General features: G+C 48.0%; 1 protein-coding gene across 3 annotated transcripts in view; it reads right to left on the reverse strand.

Annotated features, from left to right (window-relative positions):
• The window catches only part of zeb1b (zinc finger E-box binding homeobox 1b), an 82,341-nt gene extending 67,546 nt beyond the window's left edge, over positions 1-14,795 (reverse strand). Inside the window, exon 1 of one of the 3 annotated variants that reach the window (XM_054751236.2) lies at positions 14,631-14,795. In XM_054751236.2, coding sequence (XP_054607211.2) covers positions 14,631-14,688 — 58 coding nt within the window. In that variant the 5' untranslated portion in view covers positions 14,689-14,795. Of the gene's footprint in view, positions 1-13,803 lie in introns of all 3 variants that reach the window. The other 2 variants (XM_015975996.3, XM_054751237.2) reach the window with 2 other exon arrangements.
• Between the last annotated feature and the right edge of the window lie 4,857 nt (positions 14,796-19,652).

Raw genomic sequence — 19,652 nt, forward strand, 5'->3', positions numbered from 1 at the left:
TAGGGCTTCTGTCAGGTGTGGGTGATGACTGGAGCCAAGAGACACGGTTTGAGTGCATCTTATGTTCAGTTCTGACCATCTCCGCTTTCAGCTTACAGAAGGTAACACTTCTGTTTGTCCTACTTCCTGTAAGGCTTCCTCAAGAGGCGTGGCCTGTTTGAGAGATCCCAGCAAAACCTTTCATCCCTCACCATCATGTTCTTCTGTCCCTACTGCTGCAGTCTATTTAGCTGCCATGTTTACATTCCTGCTGCGTCAGCATCTCCCAGGGGAAGGACAGGATCTGCGCCTTTCTCCCTGACAGAACCCACAACTGCTAAACACTAATAAATGTGCAGTTAAAGCTTGCAATAGTCTGCTCAGCTAACAACAGCACACAGCTGTACAATGTTCAGAACCTATTTCAGTGCAGCACGCTAAACGAAGAGCTTGCAGAACTATCTAGACCCATGTGGTACCCTGAGATGGTCAGAAGAAGTCTGACTGTAACAGTGATGCTGGGTGGGGCCAGAGGTACCTAATTGGATGGTGGGACGTCCCGACACTCAGGTCCACAGAGCTTCACTGGCCTCATCATTAGACTGGCTGGCTCCTGTGGCCTCCAGCAAAGTGCTGTCTGTGCGCCCTAATGACCGCTGACTCACTCAGCACGATGCACCACCGCCACATTAGCCCAGCCCAGAATAGCCCCAAATAAAGAGAAATGAGAGGAGCGTGAGGATGCTCGGCGCCCCAGCATACTTGGAAGACATCACTCTGAGTTATATTCAATGGATGCGTTACTTGTTAATTATATTACAGTCTTAATAATGCACTGGCTGGCCCAAAGAAAGGCAAATCCACCTGGATTTAACTAAGCTAACACGTAGGAGCCTCCTATTGGATAATTACTGCATGGGCAAGTTTCTTTCAGCTGCAACAAGTTATTTAACCCAACTGGCGCAAAGGGCTGCTTCTCATTTCTCAAACAACCAGGTGGGAAGACACGTCTGGTGCTCGTGGAAAAGATGTCAGTCTGTTTGAGAAGGGTCAGATCGTTGGTGCACCAAGCAGAGAAAACACTGGTCCAGATGGACCCTGGTCCAGAGTGATGGCGCATCAGGCTAAGATGAGAGGCAGATGAAGTGAAGCACCCATCATGCCTAGTGCCTACTGTACAAGCCTGTGGGGGCAGTGCTATGATCTGGGCTTGCTGCAGTTGGTCAGGATGTGCTCCAAGAATGAGGTCAGCTGACTACCTGAATATCCTGAATGGCCAGGCTATTCCATCTTCCCTGATGGCACAGCCATATTCCAAGATGCTGGACAGAGCTGCTCTGTTGAGACCAGGGGAGGTAGCATGAAGCAGCTTCGTTAAAACACACACACACACACACGCATCCCTACAGGTGAGAAACGGACTTAGTAAATAAATGAATGAATGAATCGTTGATGAAAGAGCTGAGATCCTGACCCGGTCTGTGTAAAACTCACCAACTGTAGCCAACAACGCTGCTAACGTGGATGCTTTCTCCTACATCAGTGTACTGCTGTGGTGTAGTCACACAGCAGGTAGGGCTTAGCACAAGGACAGGGTGGGACAAGTGTCCTCACAGAGACACACACAGACGTGGGGAGAACAGTAATGTAGGTTGTGACGGAGCGCGGAATTGAGAGGGCCTCCATCGTAGAGTCATAATCGTGGAGGTGACTCGTGGTAAGTGAGGCTGATGTTTCCTTGAGGACCAAATAAGGACGGAGTCCACTGTGGGATGCAAACACCGTTCTTACTCTGCTTCTCCTGCTCTCCATCAACCACCTCTTCCTCCCATCCCTTCTCTCCTGCAACCCAACCCAGTCCCATTTCCACTGGGACAACGATGCGAGCCTGGAGACGACCGTGCTTAATCAATAGTGCCAGGTTGCCAGGACAACGGTGATTTCCTGTCACAGTTTTGCCGAGCGCCAGTGATTGTGCAGGGTGTGTTGCACCTGCCGCCCTCTCCTCACCCCTTCTCCCTCTTCTCTTCGTCTTCTTCCACAGCCTCACCAGGCTCTGCTCCCCACCTCATACCACAGAGCCACGGCACAAAGGAGGAGGACAGACATACTTAAAGATCAGAAGGGTTCCACACTAGCCTGGGCATCTGGCTCACGTGCACACTCACAACTCTGTGCACGCAGACGCATTTTAAGCAAACACCAACGTGCCGTCATCCTTGACAAAGGTGCAGCGTGACAGCTACTATATCTACCTTGGAGGATGATGTCAGTGCACCTGGGGAGCGTTTACTCTGAGCCTCCCAGCTGCCTGACTCCCCTGCAGGATGCCTCAGCTCCTCTTTCTTTAATAATGGAGGGATCATTAATTGTGTCTGATAACGAGGAGGTGAGACAGGGACATGATTACAGGGTTCTATCTCCTGTAGCTGGGTGCCCTTGGGAATACACAGCCCAGTGTGTGTGTGTGTGTGTGTGTGTGTGTGTGTGTGTGTGTGTGTGTGTGTGTGTGTGTGTGTGTGTGTGTGTGTGTGTGTGTGTGTGTGTGCGGTGTTTGTGTGTGTGTGCGTGTGTGTGTGTGTGTGTGTGTGTGTGTGGTGTGTGTGTGTGTGTGTGTGTGTGTGTGTGTGTGTGTGTGTGGTGTGTGTGTGTGTGTGTGTGTGTGTGTGTGTGTGTGTGTGTGTGTGTGTGTGTGTGTGTGTGTGTGTGTGTGTGTGTGTGTGTGTGTGTGTGAGTGAGTGAGAGAGAGCCAGTGTTAAAGCAGGTAAAGGGCACACACACCCAGGGCTATCTGGGACAGGATCCTACAAGTGTTTCACTTTTAAGAGATAATGGCCAAGGTCAGTGTGTTGACTCGTGTGTTTGGGCGGGGACTCGGCTCCACTACAGGTCCCAGCTTATCTGGGTCGCGGTAACCCTCTGGAGGCAGGCGCTGCAGACTTGCAACAGTTAAAACCTACCTACCTGGTTGCTCCACACACGTGTTTCATGAGCATTTCTTAACTCATCAGTACCCCTGAAGGACTTAGTTGTTCGTCCTTTTATCCAAACTTATTTTGAGTCTGAGAGGGTTCAGGTTACAGTTTACCAGAGAGGGAGGTGGTGTTTCTGACCCGCTCTGCACAGCTGCACAACACACTCACAGACAGGTCTTTGGTCAGACCAGAACCGGACCGGCAGTAGCATCGTCAACGTACGCCCGACTCTTCCAGTGAGTTTAGTGAGTCTGATTTGTTTCTATTATTTATAACGTTATGCTTCACACAGGTGTGAGTAAATGGAATGTGAATAAGTGAATAGATTTCAACAAGAACAACCCACAAAGATGTGAGCCGCCATCCTCAGCTGTTGTTATGTGATGGGGCAGCAAACCCCCCCCCCCCCCCACACACACACACACACACACACACACACACACACTGAATGAAGCTGATGCTGATCCACAAACACAGACTACATGTGAGCCAGCCTCTGCAGAGTGAGTCTGGACCCAGACCCTAATACTCCCGCTGACACTAATCCTCCATCTTTGTATATTAACAACAAACAGCTTCCCAGGGGCCACCATGTGTCTTCATGTAAACTGTATTAATCTGATTGTTGATCAGAGGCTCGGTGGGTTCAGTAGTATGTGTGTGTGTGTGTGTGGGGGGGGGGGGGGGGGGCTCCCCGAGGACTGAGGAAGACTTTAATAGACCTGTCATCGAGGCAATGGCAGTTTCCCCATTAACCGGTAATAAACGTGTATAACGGGCTTTAGAACCACTGCAATCACTCAGGACTTTTATTTTGACGTGACATTTTGTCTGTCTTAGAAAACAAAAGGAAGTTGAAAATCTTTAGTGTTGCTCACAGCAAATAAAATGAAACGTTGAGCATTAGAGAACAGTGTGTGTATTCATGTTCCTACCATGTAACTTATCAGCAGCTGCATGTGTAAGCAGGGATATGACACTAAATGCAGGTGGCACTCACCACCAAGCACCAGAGGTGTATCAGGTGTGCAGGAGGAGGCTGGGCAGAGCATGGTCAGCTGCAGCCTCTCTCCTTTACTTTGGTTCTAGAGCTGAAGCTGGAGGGAGCCAGCGCTGAACCGAAGGACTTTGTTCCTGAGCGTCCACTGCTACTGTGGAGAAAGCTGCGTAGGAATTACTTCTCATGACTGCAGGATGAAGGCCTTCCTGGATCGTTAACGCCATCAACCCTTTTTTCTTGATGCAGTAGACCACCTTCTATTTGTAAAGCGACTGCATTTGTGGGGGTTGGACTATATTTTTGTGTGCGCGTGCAGTCGACTATTAAAAAATCTGGACATCTGTCCAGATGCAACAGATTTATCAGACAGCTGCTGGATTACAAGGGTGCTGCTTTAAATGAAAGATGCCAAGTTGAGTGATGGAGGTCAGACATGACAGGACTAACAGCCAAGAGGACATTGTCTCTAGACCGAAGACGTCAGCGATAATGCTAGTGTCATCAAATTACAACGCAAAATCTGTGTATTTCTGTCTTTGAAAGTGGAGAAGTACGTGCATCAGTCAGGGACTTCCACCACCTAAACATCTGCTTAGGACTGATAGAGGGACAACGAGAGACTTTTCCCAGAGAGACCTGAGCTTTTCCTCTCAGACCCATGATGAGGACAGAGGAACTAAACAAAAACAACAAACAACAGTCCCTACAGCAGCCCAATCATGTGACTCCCATGGGTAACATCATGTGAGCATCCCCCCACCCACCCACCCACCCCTGAGCTCAGCTGATGGACTGTAACAACAGGATGTCAACTTGGTCTGCATCATCACCCCCCAACACACACACACACACACACACACACACACACACACACACACACACACACACACACGTTGCCACAGCTGTAGATTTCGAGGCTTCATGGATTTAGTGTGGAGCAAGTGTGTGGATAGTGGTGGTGGTGTGTGTGTGTGTGTGTGTGTGGGGGGGGGGGGGGGGTTGCACTGCAGCCTGGCACTAAAACAAGGAGGTGGAGAAGGGTAGGGGTGCTTTTCAGGCACTGAATAGTGCTTGTTTATCCAGATCCCTATGGGGGGTTAGGACACTGCAGTGAATAGGAGCCTGTCAGCAGCTCTGGTATAAGAGGACCTAAGGGAGGGTGGGGGGGGGTCATTGAAATTCAGCCCAGGACACTGCCAGGACAGACCCCCGCTGCCAGCTGTGGCACCAACCTATCTCAGTGCTGGGTTCAAGAATTCCAACTAAAGCCTGATTAATACGTCTCCGTCTGCGTCAGTGCCGAGACACGCAACACCATCACGCGCCGGCACAAGGGCTCTCCAACGCGCTCACAGAGGGTGACGGAGACAGGCCCAAAATTTTAAACATCTGTCGAAAGTGAAGGAGAACCCAAGCTTGTGATTGGTCAGGAGGCTGCTTCCTATTAATTCGTCACCAGCACCGTCGTTGCCCCGTTAAAAAGTAAACAGATATTTAGCGACGGACCCAGAACAGATTGAAGAACGCATAACGAAACAAGTCAGGAAATATGAACGTTTATTTCCCCGTGACCGAAGGAGCATAAAATACAGAGAACACGTGGGCGGAAACAGCGGGAAACGTGGGTTCAGAGGCAGTTACCGCATGAAGAGGTGGAGAATGAAGGACTAATTTGTTAAGTCTCGGAAATATATAAACACGTCAGTAAACAGATCATCGTGGACCAGATACATGAGTGTTGTGGTGGCAGGATACCACAGAGCAGCGCTACGCCCTCTGCTGTTCTGCTGGGGAATTGCTTTGCAACACTCCGCTGCCTCAGCAGAAGTTTGCAAGTGAAAACCTTTCCAACACTCCGTGTGCGTCTCTCCGTGGTGGAGCTCCGGAGAAGTATAAATCAGGCTTCAGCTCAGCTGGCTGTTGGTGCCTGCCCACAGTGGTTATGGGGGTGCTAGTGCTAGAAATCTAGACCAACAGAAGCTCTGCAGATCGGTCTAGCAAAGCTCCACAGGAGCTTCAGCAGGCCTGACCAGTCTTGCCAATCACAGCGCTCTACTGGATTAGTGGGCGGGATGATGCATGATAATGATGATGAGCAGAACAACAAAGATGGAGACAGCTCATTGGGGACAGCTTTGGCACCAACTCTGTACTATTTAGACTTGTTTTTTCCTCGAGTCATGAGCAGATAGTATGCTTTATTTAGTGTCTTCTTCAACAGAGTATGGGGCTGTCCCGCTGACTGACATCTGAAGTGGTGAATACGTCACTTTGTTTGTTGTCCAATAGTACGGGGACACAGTTTGCTCACGACTGAACTCTGCGTTTGGGTTGTGGTCAGACTATAGATTCAAATTTAAGCCTGATGCATGCTTCTCCGTCAGCTCCAACAGGGACAGACACACACGGATGGAGAGGTTTTGCCCTCATGCTTCTCCGTCTCCTGGAGAGTGTTGCAAAGCAATTCCCCGGCAGGACACCAGAGGGCGTAGCGCTGTTCTGTGGTATCCTGTCATGTATCGGTCCAAGATCGTGTGTTTATATTGTTTTCTGTACATAAGAGACTTTTAACACAGACAGATTTGTCTCTCATCCTCCTCCACCTCTTCATGGGCTTGCCACCTCTAAACCCACGTTTACTGTCATTTCCGTCCACAAATAAAACGCTTGCTGCAGATCTTTTGAGAGGGTGCTCGCTGCAGAACCACAAAGGCGGAGCTGCATCATAAGGTGGAGCTGCACCAGGGTCAGCCCCGCCCATTCACGCAAACTCAGCCTAGCCCACTGACTTCCGTTTTTGTTTTCAACTTTATCGCAAACTGATGAATTATGGCTGTTACTAGTTTACAGTCGTTAATGCTATGTTCTATGCTCCAATTAAACAAGATAAATATAACTTGCTACATGACAAAGACTGAATATATCTCGAAATGAAAAGGTTTCTTTCAGCAAATATCTGCCCACAGCCGGTCTAACAGAAATGGTGTATAACAGCATTACAGACTTTTGATTGGGCTTTGGTAGTCTAGTGGCGAGATTGTCTGAGTTGGTTTTTGCTTTCCCCTCAGCTGATGCTGGTTCGATTCTCGGTGGGGTCGTCAGCAATCTATTTTGCCAGCTGAAACATTTAATTTGTTTATATTTTAGTTGTAATGTTTATTTTCAGCAAAATATTTATGTCTGTAAAAGTTCTTTGAATTTGGTCGTTCCTAAACAGCATTTTAGTTGAAACTCTGCTCGCAAATGGACTCACACTGGCTAAATAAACAAATAAATAAATAAAAAAACACATTAGTCATTATATGTTAAACTGTATACCAGTAAATTGTTGTAAACATAGTACTGGCAAGTGTAGCTAGAAATGAAGAAAAGAGGTTGTACACTACCTAAAACTTACAGTAATGGGAGGCGAACCTGCGCAAAACTGCATGTATACCTGACTCCATAACCACTACACCACCACATCTGTTATAACTCATGCGGCGTTACATCTAATTGTGCTGCCTAGTGTGTCTCTGAGATGGGTTGTATGGTTTTTCGGCGGTGTCTCAGTAGAAGTCATTTCAGAAATAATTTGTCAGAAAATTCACAGAATATCCAGATTTGAGAACCAAGACCAGACCCGCTTCGGAGGAGGAGACCAAATTGAAGCTGAGATGGGAGGAAAATGCATGAATGAGGCTAAAAATTGCTTTGGCATGCTTCTTATGAGGAAATGACAATATAACATGATTAAAAGTTCCAAAAGTTAGATTTTTAATTATATGGAACCTTTACAAAAACTGTTCAATTAACTTCTCAACTCCATCCTCAATCTTGCATTTTTTAGCTATAACACCCTCTTTGGTTCCAGAATGCTATCAAGTCTGACAACTGGAAGGAATTGGACTGACTCTGATGGAATGGGCGGGGCTGACTCTGGTGCAGCTCCACCTTCTGGTGCAGCTCCGCCTTTGTGGTTCTGCAGCGAGCACCACTTGGATCTTTTCACTCCTCCAGTCACGGGGGAATTAAACGCTCATATTTTAGAGTTTTTTCGCGAGGTTTTCTTCACGCTTCTCCGTGTCTGCCGCTAGTTATTCTCGGCTTTCTTTATGTTTTTGAGGGCGCAATGGTGGCGGTGTAGACGACAGCGGTGCCCTGACCCATGGATGTAATTTGGGGGGGGGGGGGGGGGGGGGCATGCCCCCCCCACACACACACACACTTGTTCCAAAGTCAAGTTGTGACCCCTGCACTTTTTACCATCCAAAAACAATATTACGCTATATTAACTTGACACTGGTTGAGCTCTAGGACCAAGCAGAAAACAACCGTTTGTGTTGAAGCCTGTTTCCCATTAAAGCATTCTGTAAAGATCCCCCCCCCCCCCCTTCTGAAGTGAAAATTACGTCCAGCCCTGACCAATCACAGGCTTGCGTTCTCCGTCTCGTTCAACGGATGTTTAAAAAGGTGGGCTCGACTCCGTACGTACTTGCGTGCCTGCCGGGGGCCGTAAGGACGGATAATGGCGTTGCGAGTCTCCGCATTGACGCAGACGGAGAAGCATGAATCAGCCTTTAGGATGGGGGTGCTGGTCAGTCTGGTCTCCAGTCCAGCTGATGGAAACCCAGCAGGACCAGGAAAACCTCGAGGGTGCCTTCTCTGTCGTTGGTACGGAGGGAAAATGACGTCTTGGTCTGCAGGCTTTCATATTTTGGGAGGTGGGTCTCATGAGGATCCTTAAATAGGCTGCCACAGGTGTTGGGGGAGGGGGGTGGTGTCTGGACAGGAGCAGGAAGCCTCTTGTTTTCACAGAGATAAAGGCCTTTCAGGTTGCATCCTGGACTGTAATCTCTCACACACTTCCTGGTTTTGTTCACGGTGAGGTAAGAGAAAATAACAAACTAACCTTCGCCCTGAGAGGTTGATCGATAGCTTCTGGTGTGTGTGTGCGTGTCTGGTTCACGGGCAGCTCTTGATCGGAGGGATTTATGGGCTGGTTCATTACTGATGATTATCGTAAGGGTGAGCATACACATTCTTTTTTCACCTCTTCCATTTGCTTTTAGAGCACAATTAACATTGTTCCAAGCTTTCACATCCCAATTACAGAACAGATAACGTTCCTCCCTTCAAATTCAAAGACCTACTTAACCAGTCACTCAGAGATGGCCTTGTGTTTGAAAACATCCTTTTAGGAATCATTTGCATGAAAAGGGTTTACTGAAAAGTTGGCTTTGAGGCAAGTGTAAAATTCATCAAGCACGTTCACACATTCAAGATGCAAGAAAACACTCAGATTTCACTTCTACATTCTGCTCGTCTCGCATTTAGTTTGCTTTCCTTCTGTAGAAGACCAGCGCTTGACCAAGGGCCTCTCCCACCGTGCAGCCACAGCTGTGGCTGGTCAGGTGTTATTCATGAGCGCCGTTTAGCCGAGCCGTTGCGTGCCTAAAGCAGTTACAGGTGCTGCGTCAGTACTGGACAGACAGGAGGAGCAAATGGACACAATACTATAAACAGAAAGACTAACCCTGATGTGCTGAACGTCATGCTTCACTGATCTGTGGGATCATAGACAGGGTCAACGCTGGATATTCGTTACCTGCGTGGGAACGCCTGAACACTGACAATGAGGACAGGTGTGTTTAACACCAGTTACTAGTGTAGCTGTACAAGGCTGCATGCTAACGGTTCGGGTTCTGGATGGGATGCAGGTATGGGAAAACGTCTCACTGCTGTTGCAGACTCCGTCTTTGCTTGTCCATCCCCATCAGACATGGGGATCTCAACAAATCATTCATGGGTGAATTGGGACAAAGTGGATCTCCATACTTCCCTGTATCCCCCCCCCCCCCACACACACACACACACACACCCATTTCAGGTTGCCATTCTTCTCTCATTAGTCCTGTGTGGATGTTTATCCGTGCTGACGTTGGGTGCAGCAGTTGGCCTGCCCTCTGACTAACAATCAGCGTGACTAATGTTCCGCTATCATCTGGCTAGCTTTGCCCTGCTAGTTTGATGAGTTAGTCACCGCGGCCCCTGGGACATCACACAAACACAGGATCCGAGCGTCAGTGTGTAGTCCCCTCAGGAGGGCTATTATCAGTGCTGTGTGCTACGGAGAGGAAAATCAATATGGTCATCATAAAGGGCTAGCAAAAAGCCCATCAGCTGGATGTTTTCAAAGAGCAAAACAAGTCTTCATCTGTTTTTGTCCCATTTCATTACTGGAGACAGAGGCACTGTGAGACGTGGATGCTAAATAAGCCATAAAAAACTTCAAACGGTCAGTTTCTGCCACAAACACAAGCTGGTGAGGGAGCCCCTCGCTGGGACCGCCCTCTTCCTATTGTCAGCCCAGTCTTTTTCATTAACCGCTCCATGGGGGGGGGGGGGGGGCATGGTGTAGGGACACTAACACTGTTGACCATCACCTGCTACTGGAGAGGCTGAGAGACTGGGTAGGCCTATCAGGCTCTGCTCCGGAGTGGTTCTCCTCTTTTCTTTCTGAGCGCTCCATCTCTGTGGCCGTCTCCAAGTTTAGGTCCTCCACCACCTCTCTTACCCATGGTGTCCCACAAGGTTCTGTGCTGGAGCCTCTGCTCTTCCTCCTCTATCTGCTTCCTCTTCAGCACATCCTGAGCTCCTTCAAAGGAATCTCCTACCATCTTTATGCAGATGACATCCAACTGTACATCTCCTTTAAGCCCCATGAGATGTCTAAGCTGCAGCTGTTACACACCTGCTCAGACTCTATCAAAACCTGGATGGCTGGGAGCTTTCTACAGCTGAATGAAGATAAGACTGAGATCTTCATCTGTGCCCCAGACAAGCTGGTTCCCAAAGTCAGAGACTCTCTTGGTCAGCTTGCTTCTCACACCAAACCCTCTGTCAGGAATCTTGGCGTGACCTTTGACCCAGCTCTCACCCTGGATTCTCATGTCAGTTCTTTTGTTCACTCTTCCTTCTTCCATTACAGGAACATTGCTAAGCTGAGTCCCATTCTGTCCCGCTCTGAACTTGAGACAGTTCTCCACACCTTCATCTCCTCACGCTTAGACTACTGTAACTCTCTTTTCACGTGTCTGAGCAGAACCTCCCTGAACCGTCTACAGATGGTTCAGAATGCCTGTGCTCGGCTTCTGACCAAGTCCTCCAAACACACCCACATCACCCCGCTTCTCCTCCAGCTTCACTGGCTGCCAGTCAACTTCAGGGTTCATTACAAGAGCCTGGTTCTGGTCTATAGGGCCTCACATGGACAAGCACCATCATACATTGGTGATCTTCTCAGTCCCTACACCCCCAGCAGGTCCCTGAGGTCCAGTGATCAAAGCCTACTGGTTGTGCAGCGCACCAAGATAAAGGTCAAAGGTGAAAGATCATCTGCTGCTGCGACCCCCAGACTCTGGACCTCTCTCCCCTTGAGCCTGAGATCAGTGGACTCAGTGGTCTCCTCTAAAAAGCAGCTGAAGGCTCACTTGTTCAGGCTTCCTCACCTCCCTCTACTTATTCTGCCTTTCCCGGGATCCACTGATTTCCCTCTTTCCCATTCATTTTCTCTCTTCCTTTTCTTACATTTTTAATTACATATGTTTTCTCATTTAAACATTTTTATCCATTTAAAAAATCATTTTATACTTTCATTTTTGTTTTGTTTTGGGGTTTCTTGAAGCACCTCGTGATCTTTATCTTGAGAGTCGCTATATAAAAGATCGTTTTCTTTCTTTCTAGGGACAAGGAGGGTGTGCAGACAGACCTGGAGATGTAATGTGGGACACCCACCCATTGTCCAGCTCCATGAGGATCTCTGCCACACTGCTTGCTGTGTTCGTGTTTAGGGGACAGCGTTGTCCCCTACGGGACGAGCCTAACGTGTCTATCTGAACACCCTTTCACTCGTTGTGTCTCGTCAAGGCAGCAGTGTTGGTGATCACACCACCAGAACTGTCCCTCGGGCTGCTCAGGGGCAGCCTAGGTTTTATTTCTGTGTGTGTGTGTGTGTGTGTGTGTGTGTGTGTGTGTGTGTGTGTGTGTGTGTGTGTGTGTGTGTGTGTGTGTGCGTGCGTGCGTGCGTGTGTGTGTGTGTGTGCGTGTGTGTGGGGGGTGGGGGGTGGAGGGGGATCTCCAGTTTAACAAGCGGATACAAAACTCAGAGTACCCCCCACGTCCTGGTGTTACCCCAAACGGACCCATAGGTCCTGGATGTGTTTGCATTTTCTGAGACCAACCAGCTGTTCTGCTGGTCCCAGACCCTGATGTTAAAACAGCACATCATGCTACACACACACGAGTACACACACACATACTCACATGCACGTACAAACACACATACTTGTCTCTGTATCCTTGCGTGGACCCTCCACTGACTTCCATTCATTTTAGTGACTCCACTGTGCTTAACCCTGACCCTCATCCACATCTTACCACTAAAATCACGTTTACGGTATTTAGTCATTGTGCGGACCAGCCAGATGTCACCGCAATGCAGAAATGTTCACACACTACTGGTTAAAAGTTAAAATTAGTCTACTTAAAGAGAAATACACACACACACACACACACACACACACACACACGCACACACATTTTCATCTTTAAGGTAAACCTTCTGAACAGAAAGTGTGAAGCGGTGCGGCGTAGCTGGTCCTGGAGGAACTACGAGGCTGTGTGAGAGAAGAGATTTAGAGAAATGCTGTGAATGTTTCACAGATTCCTCCCTCACAGGGACCTTTGCAAAGAGAATGGGTCATATGCAAATGTTGTGCAGTGTGGAGGAGAAGTTTCCCACAAGCAGAGTGTGAAAAGGGCTGTCCCTCCCCATGCCGGGCCTGTTGAATGGCCCTTTTCTTCCGCCGCTGAAAGTGTATGAGGTAGAGCAGACAAACTGCAAAGGTAACTATGCTCTTTCTCCTCAGGCTTCCCCGCTGAAGCTCTAAAACACAATGGTTCACTTAAGCACCCAGCCTCACACGGGAGCAGAGGGAAGGGGTGTCTGGCTTTATGACGGAGCAGGCTCTAAACGATGCTAGCGCGGAACATCGCCCGGCTGCGCGCGCGCGCGTGTGTGTGTGTGTGTGTGTGTGTGTGTGTGTGTGTGGGTTGGGGGGCGGTCAGATGAATGATAGAGAATAAGGTGTTTATGGATAACTTCAGCTGTAGAATCCACCGCGGTCTGGAAGACGCTGACATTCTAGATCCGTCAGCAGCAAAACGTCCACACTTGTCACCTGTTGTAGCCCTCGGCCCCATAGAGGAGGGGTCAGAGTGCACTGGGGGGGCCCTCCCACCATACCCCTGTCACTGAGCAGACTCAAAGACACGCTGGAAGCTGCACAATAGCACAGAGGGGGGAAAGTGAAGTCATACTCTAAGAACGCATGGGTGCCCAGGTCAGGGGGCAATCAACAGTCCCCCCACCCCCGTATCTCTAGCCGCTGTGGCTTAAAGCCCACACCCCCGCCTCCATGTCCCTATTCTCCAAAATAAAGAGCAAGCTGTGGAAGGAGGGCTGATGGAGTGCAGCACCATAGGGAGGGGGGGTTGGACTGAAAAACGTGTGATACATGAAAACGCTCCTCCTGCTCGGCTCCTTTAAATACAAACAGATGTGTTCCAATACAGGAGTGGCATGTGAGAGCCACACCTATTACCTGTTGAAGAGCATGGTCTGCCCTCAGATCTACAGCATGAGTGTACTCAGGACCTCACTCAGGCTGCTCTGCGAGGGTTATTTGTAGTTTTAGCAGGTTTTCTAGGCAACAGTTACCTCAGAAGGAAGGACTAAACAGGTCTGAAAACCCCAGGCCCACCAGGACATGGGCAGGGACTGGCTGCATTCCAATATTCCCACATTACCTTCCAGAGGAAGTCTGCTGCTCCTGATGGGAGCTGACGGACACCTGGAGCTCACCTGGACCTGAGCTCCCTCTGCCTGCAGGAGTTCCTGACCAGAGGAGCTCTGAACATCTCAGAACCAGAGAGCCCTGGTCCTGTTAGAGGACGGTTCCCTTAGCTTCGGTACTAATTACCAGACTCCTCCTGAACAACACAACCTTATGTTCTCCGCCCGGGTGGAGAGAAAAGTTCTTCGGCAGCAGGAACAGAGAGCACCGTTACCGCGGCTTCGCCGGCAGGAACACCTGAGGTTCATGTTTACCAACAAAGGCTTTCCAGAAGTTTCTAGACCGTGCTTAAAGCTCGGGACTAAACTTTTAATCTAAAGACAACAGAAGGAAGAGACGGAATCCACCCGGAGCGCGCGACGGGACAGGATCCGCGCTCCTTATATGGGCAGCGCTTGTCCTACTCGCAGCGCGTGAGGTCTGTCTCGAGCTCCGGAACCTCGGTCCCCGTGCACCCGACCGTTTATCAGCTCTGAGCCGAACTGCCTGGACCTTATCGGGAGGAGGGACACGAGTTCAAAGCAGAACCATGAAGTTTAGCCAGCCCTACAGAACCGCTCCGGTACCACCTAAAGCAGCTCCGGACCCAACCCAGCCCGGACGCTCCGAGTTCCGAAATGCCGGACAAAGTCCTCCAAACACAACAGAATGAATAAATGTAGACTTCCTGTGAGGGTGAGGGCGCTGGGATGGAGCCGGGACCAGGAGCTGATCTAACGGTCCCCGCTGGAGCGCTAGTATAACCGGTATAACGGTACCCGGACCACTGACTCTACTCACCGCTGGTCCTCCTCGGGTTCGCCTGTTTTCTGCGCTTACACCTGGGGCCATCCGCCATGATCCTTTCCTTGTGTCTAAATGCTGCCGGAGAGTCACCTCCTCTCTCCCCCTCACCTCCTCCTCCACCTCCCTCTCTTCACCTCCCCTTCTCCGCACCTGGTTTACGACAAGCTTTACGACATCACCACCCCCCCCCCCCCCCCCCCATCGAGCAGTGCTCGCAAAGTTCTCCGGTCCAGAGGAGAGAGAGGAGGCGGGTTCTGGGTTAGATCATCTCCTTGTGGCGATGATGGTTCTAATTTATCCAACTTTATTTGACTTTCGTTTGTTCACAGAAATAATATAATAACAATAAAGCTGTTAAAACACGATCTGATCAGTGGTAACATGAAAACGTGTGTGTGTGTGTGTGTGTGTGTGTGTGTGTGTGTGTGTGTGTGTGTGTGTGTGTGTGTGTGTGTGTGTGTGTGTGTGTGTGTGTGTGTGTGTGTGTGTGTGTGTGTTAGACACGGTTAGACAGGAAGAGGTCATGAGACTGTCATCACTGATTCAATCCTCCACCTAAAGAAAGACCCGGCTGTTCTTACAGCAGCGGGAAAGCACTATCAGCAGGTTCAGACACACGCGCGCGCAGTCTAGCATTTGTTGTGAGTCATTTTAGTGACTGGTCTGTGCTTAATCCTAACCCTAACTCTAACATTAACCAGTCAACACCGAGCCCTAACCTTAACTAAAACGTAATTCTTACTATACTCCTAAAACAAACGACTAGAGTTCTGTAGCATTGTAAGTAAGGACTGGCGAAATGTTGTCAGTTTACAGGTAAAAAGCTTGTCATTACTCCTCACTTCGATGTATAGAGGAGTACACACACACACACACACACACACACACACACACACACACACACACACATACACACACACACACACATTTGGATGAGCATCAGGCTGGTGGTACCTAGACATGTGTCAAACACAATAATGAAAAGGAAGTGGCTAAATTGCAGTTCCCCTTCATCCACTAGGGGCTGGCAGCAGAGGTGAGTAAATTCTCATTGACTCCCATGTTAAAAATGCCAATTTCACAGCAGAAATAAACATGTTTACAGCCTGGTTCAACAACCGTTTTAGGTTTAATAGATCTAGTTTACATTAATGACAACGTTTAGTGGGGTGAATTTTTGTGTAACTGTTCTGTTCCAGTGGAATTTAATGGGTAAAAATCTGAATAATTATTGAGCATCAGAGCCATGTGACTTCAGAGCTAGCTCCGGAGAAAGGCTTCAGCCTCACATTAATAGATGTTCGACCATGTCGACTCTGAACTTTAGTTTTTTTCTGTGTGTTTGTGTTTGGATGTTAATCAAGGGATTAGTTGGACAAAAGGGCCAAGTTAGCTAACAGACCATCCAAGCAGTTTTTATCAGTAAGTACATTTATATTTCTGTACTTTGTTTCGTTGGTTGACTGAGGGGAAATGCTGTGTTATTTAACTGCTTGGTCAAACATGTTGTTGGAGCTGCATAAAAACCTTGAGCAGGTGCCCGTCTTCTCCTGTCTCCTGCCTGAGAATAGCAGGCCTGTTACCGTTTACCGGGGCAGCCGGGTCGGCTCCGAAGCGAGGCTGTAGTCATGCTGGATCTCCGAGGGAGATCACAGAAACACTGCGGCTCTTTTTGTTGATGCTGTTTCACTTTTGAGTCGTTCAACCACATTTTTCTCGCTGAAAATGGCCAGAAAGACTCCATTAGCTTCAGGTTAACATGTTGCTAAGGTCCCACTGATCTACGGCTCCAAGCAGGGAACATCAGCAATGGCGGACGCGTGGATCTTTCACCGCAGTGGACCAACGAAGCCCGATATCCTCGGTCAGCTTACATATGATTTCGTTGTTAAACAGGCCGGGGGTGCCTTTACTTTGGAGTCGCTCTACCGCATTTTCCTTGCTGAAAACAGCCAAAAAACTCTGTTAGCTTTTGGTTAGCATGTAGCTGGGTCCCGCTTATCTCCGACTGTGGAGCAAGAGCTGATGTAAAAGGCCACAGTGCTCGACTACAATCGAAGCAGTCTGAGGCTCCGCTTGTAATTTAACAGACCCAGTCCATATTAGATCTCCACAGGCCATCAGCGTGACTACACCCTCACACAGGAGCCAGTCTTCTGCGGGGATACCCCGGTCCAAGGAGCCCTTCTTAGCTTCTTGGGTTAGCCAAGTTAGCTAGTAGCTACACTGGTTCATTTGTTCCACCCCTGTTCCAAAGGCAACAGCCCCACCCTTAGCTCCACCACTCTTCCCATTTTTGTATTGTCTGGGCGTGACGGGACCTGTGACACAGTAAAAATGGCGGTGGTGGGGGCCTCCCACTTGGGCACAAAAATGTATAATTCGAGCCTATGGACACACATTGTCCGGTATATATGTCAATGGTTAAACACTATCTCATGCAAAATCCACTGACCATGTTGTATCGTTTTTTTCTCATGAGAAACATTACAAAGAGGCCATAGGCTTCACTCATTCATTTTACTGTCTTTCCTGCTTGAACCCATTTTCATAAAGACCTTACAGATGTGGACAATATTACTGGTATCCTTCGGTCAATGAAAAACAATTTAGCTGAAAAACGGTTTAAAAGCAATGTTTGACTTTAGTTAGTTAAATTTCATAGAAGTTTTATTTATCATTACTTATGTCAGATTCAAGTTATTTGCGACCATTGTGGGTTTCTCTTCATTGGTACCAAAAATGTTTTCCACGTCTGTAAATCAAGCATAACTGTAAAGTGTTACATAGCCGGACAAGGTGTTCCGTTTTCCTATCATGCCAAAAGGTCCAGTAAACACACCCCTGCAGTCTACTAGCTGTTTTTAGATTTGATAACGAGCATCCGTGTGGAAAAGTCAGAACCTCTGCAGAGCTGAACCGAAGCACACGTGGTTCCATTCTGTTGTCTGGGACTTTGAAGGTTGTTGGCAAATTTCACACAGTGCTGTACTTAGGTTGTTTTTTCCTTAAATTAGTCAAATCAAATCAAAGATACTTTATTAATCCCAGAGGGAATTAAGTAAATGACAACAATATTACATGTTGTTTATGTTCCTCTGTGCAAACAGAAGTTTCCTTTGACACCGAAGCACGTGTGAATCGCACTTCCTAATTTTCTGTATTTATGCGTCACGGAGGAGCTTAAATAAAACCTGACTAATACGTTTACAGACACAAAGCAACTGGGTCCTCATTGCTGGACAATCAAATCATCATTCAACTGCGTGTGACAGCTCATATAGAGAGGGTGGCAAATCCCTGAGGTAAATAATTCAGTAGCAGGAGAGCAGTCGAGCTCTCAGGGCGCGTTGCCCAGAAAGAGAGTAATAGCTTTAGCATAAACAACATATCCACACTTGATCCAGGTGGCCGCTCCCACCAGTGCAGCCTGGTGGTGGTGAGGGGAGGCTGTTGCTGTCTCGCTCTGCAACTTTGCTGATGAGAAAAAGGCCCAAGGAACATTCTGCATCAGCAAAGATCAATGATCAGATGCCTGACCAACGGAGTGGTGGTAGCGCCGTTTTCTCTGCACACGTGGCCTGGAAAAAGAGAATGCTTGTCATCCAGTGGAAACAAGCACCTTTCCAATTTTCCTGGATCACAGCACAGTTAGCATGAAGTCATTTTCAGCAAAAGAATAATAATTACAACCACCAAACACAGTCCAGAATAACTTGAAAAGATTAACCATTTCTTTCATCTGTAAAACTGGGTGATATGTAAATGTAAAGACTTTATTCATTAATCCATTCTTCTGCTTGCTCCTGTGCAGAGTCAGATGAGGGTTTGGGGACCCTGCGACGTTCAGACTGCAGGCAAGTCAGAGACTCTCTTGGTCAGCTTGCTTCTCACACCAAACCCTCTGTCAGGAATCTTGCTGTAACCTTTGACCCCACTCTCACCCTGGACTGTCATGTCAGTTGTCTTGTTGGCTCTTCCTTCTTCCATCTCAGGAACATTGCTAAGCTGAGTCCCATTCTGTCCCACTCTGAACTTGAGACTGTTCTCCACACCTTCATCTCCTCACGCTAACGCCGGTCTCACACTGGTACCGTCAGCGGGGTGAAACGGCAGCAGAACGGTTTACTTGCAAACTTCAAAGCGGTCCTGTTCACACCGGTAGAGTCTTGGCAGCAACACAGCTCCCTCGCTGTTCTCTTCGCTGGACTCATGAGATTACAAGATCTCTCGAGACTTCAGGTCACAGTTTGTTTATGCACTCCACCATTAAACCAAAACGAAGGAGGTGATGATTGAAATCGCTGTTTGATGTCATATATGATGTGGTTCCTCTCCACTGCCAGGATTAAAGCCGTGAAAAACTGGGACTGCATAAGCTGTTGGGTCACACGTAAGCCTCATATATATGAAATTGCATTGCTGCAGTACTTTTATTTTGAAATGTAATGGCAATTTTACACTGAAACAGTGTGTGATTTCTTGTCTAGCCCTATGTTACCTGCAGAAATTGATGCATCCCAGAAGCGGCACACGGCAAAAATACAACCCGATCCTATCGAGCTAATTACGTGTCGCTGCTGGTTTGAAACTCTCCATTTATTTATAGACAAAAATTTAGTCCAGTACTAAAGATGAAAAGAGAAAACATCTAAATTTAAAATTTAAAAAATAAAAAAAACATCATCATCCCTGTACATACAAGCAAGTATACCAATGTTTCAACAGAGAGGATGAAAATCTCATATCATGTTGGGTTAGACCATGCTCTGATATAGTGTTACTAGACAAATTCAGACGACACATAAATTCATGCATATAATTCCTCAAAACAGCATAAAAGTAGGAGCACTCCTACTAACAAACATCTGACTCACAAAAGTCCATCTCGGGAGTCTAAGTAGAATTCTGAAAGCGTCCTGATAAGCCACTTGTAATTTCCTGATGGCTGATTTGCCATAACTACACCATGAATGAGCAGTGTAAAAGGAAGTGCAGTAGGTCTGAATTACAGCC

This window comes from Nothobranchius furzeri, chromosome 7 (genome assembly GCF_043380555.1).
Source record: "Nothobranchius furzeri strain GRZ-AD chromosome 7, NfurGRZ-RIMD1, whole genome shotgun sequence".
NCBI classification, from domain to species: domain Eukaryota; kingdom Metazoa; phylum Chordata; class Actinopteri; order Cyprinodontiformes; family Nothobranchiidae; genus Nothobranchius; species Nothobranchius furzeri.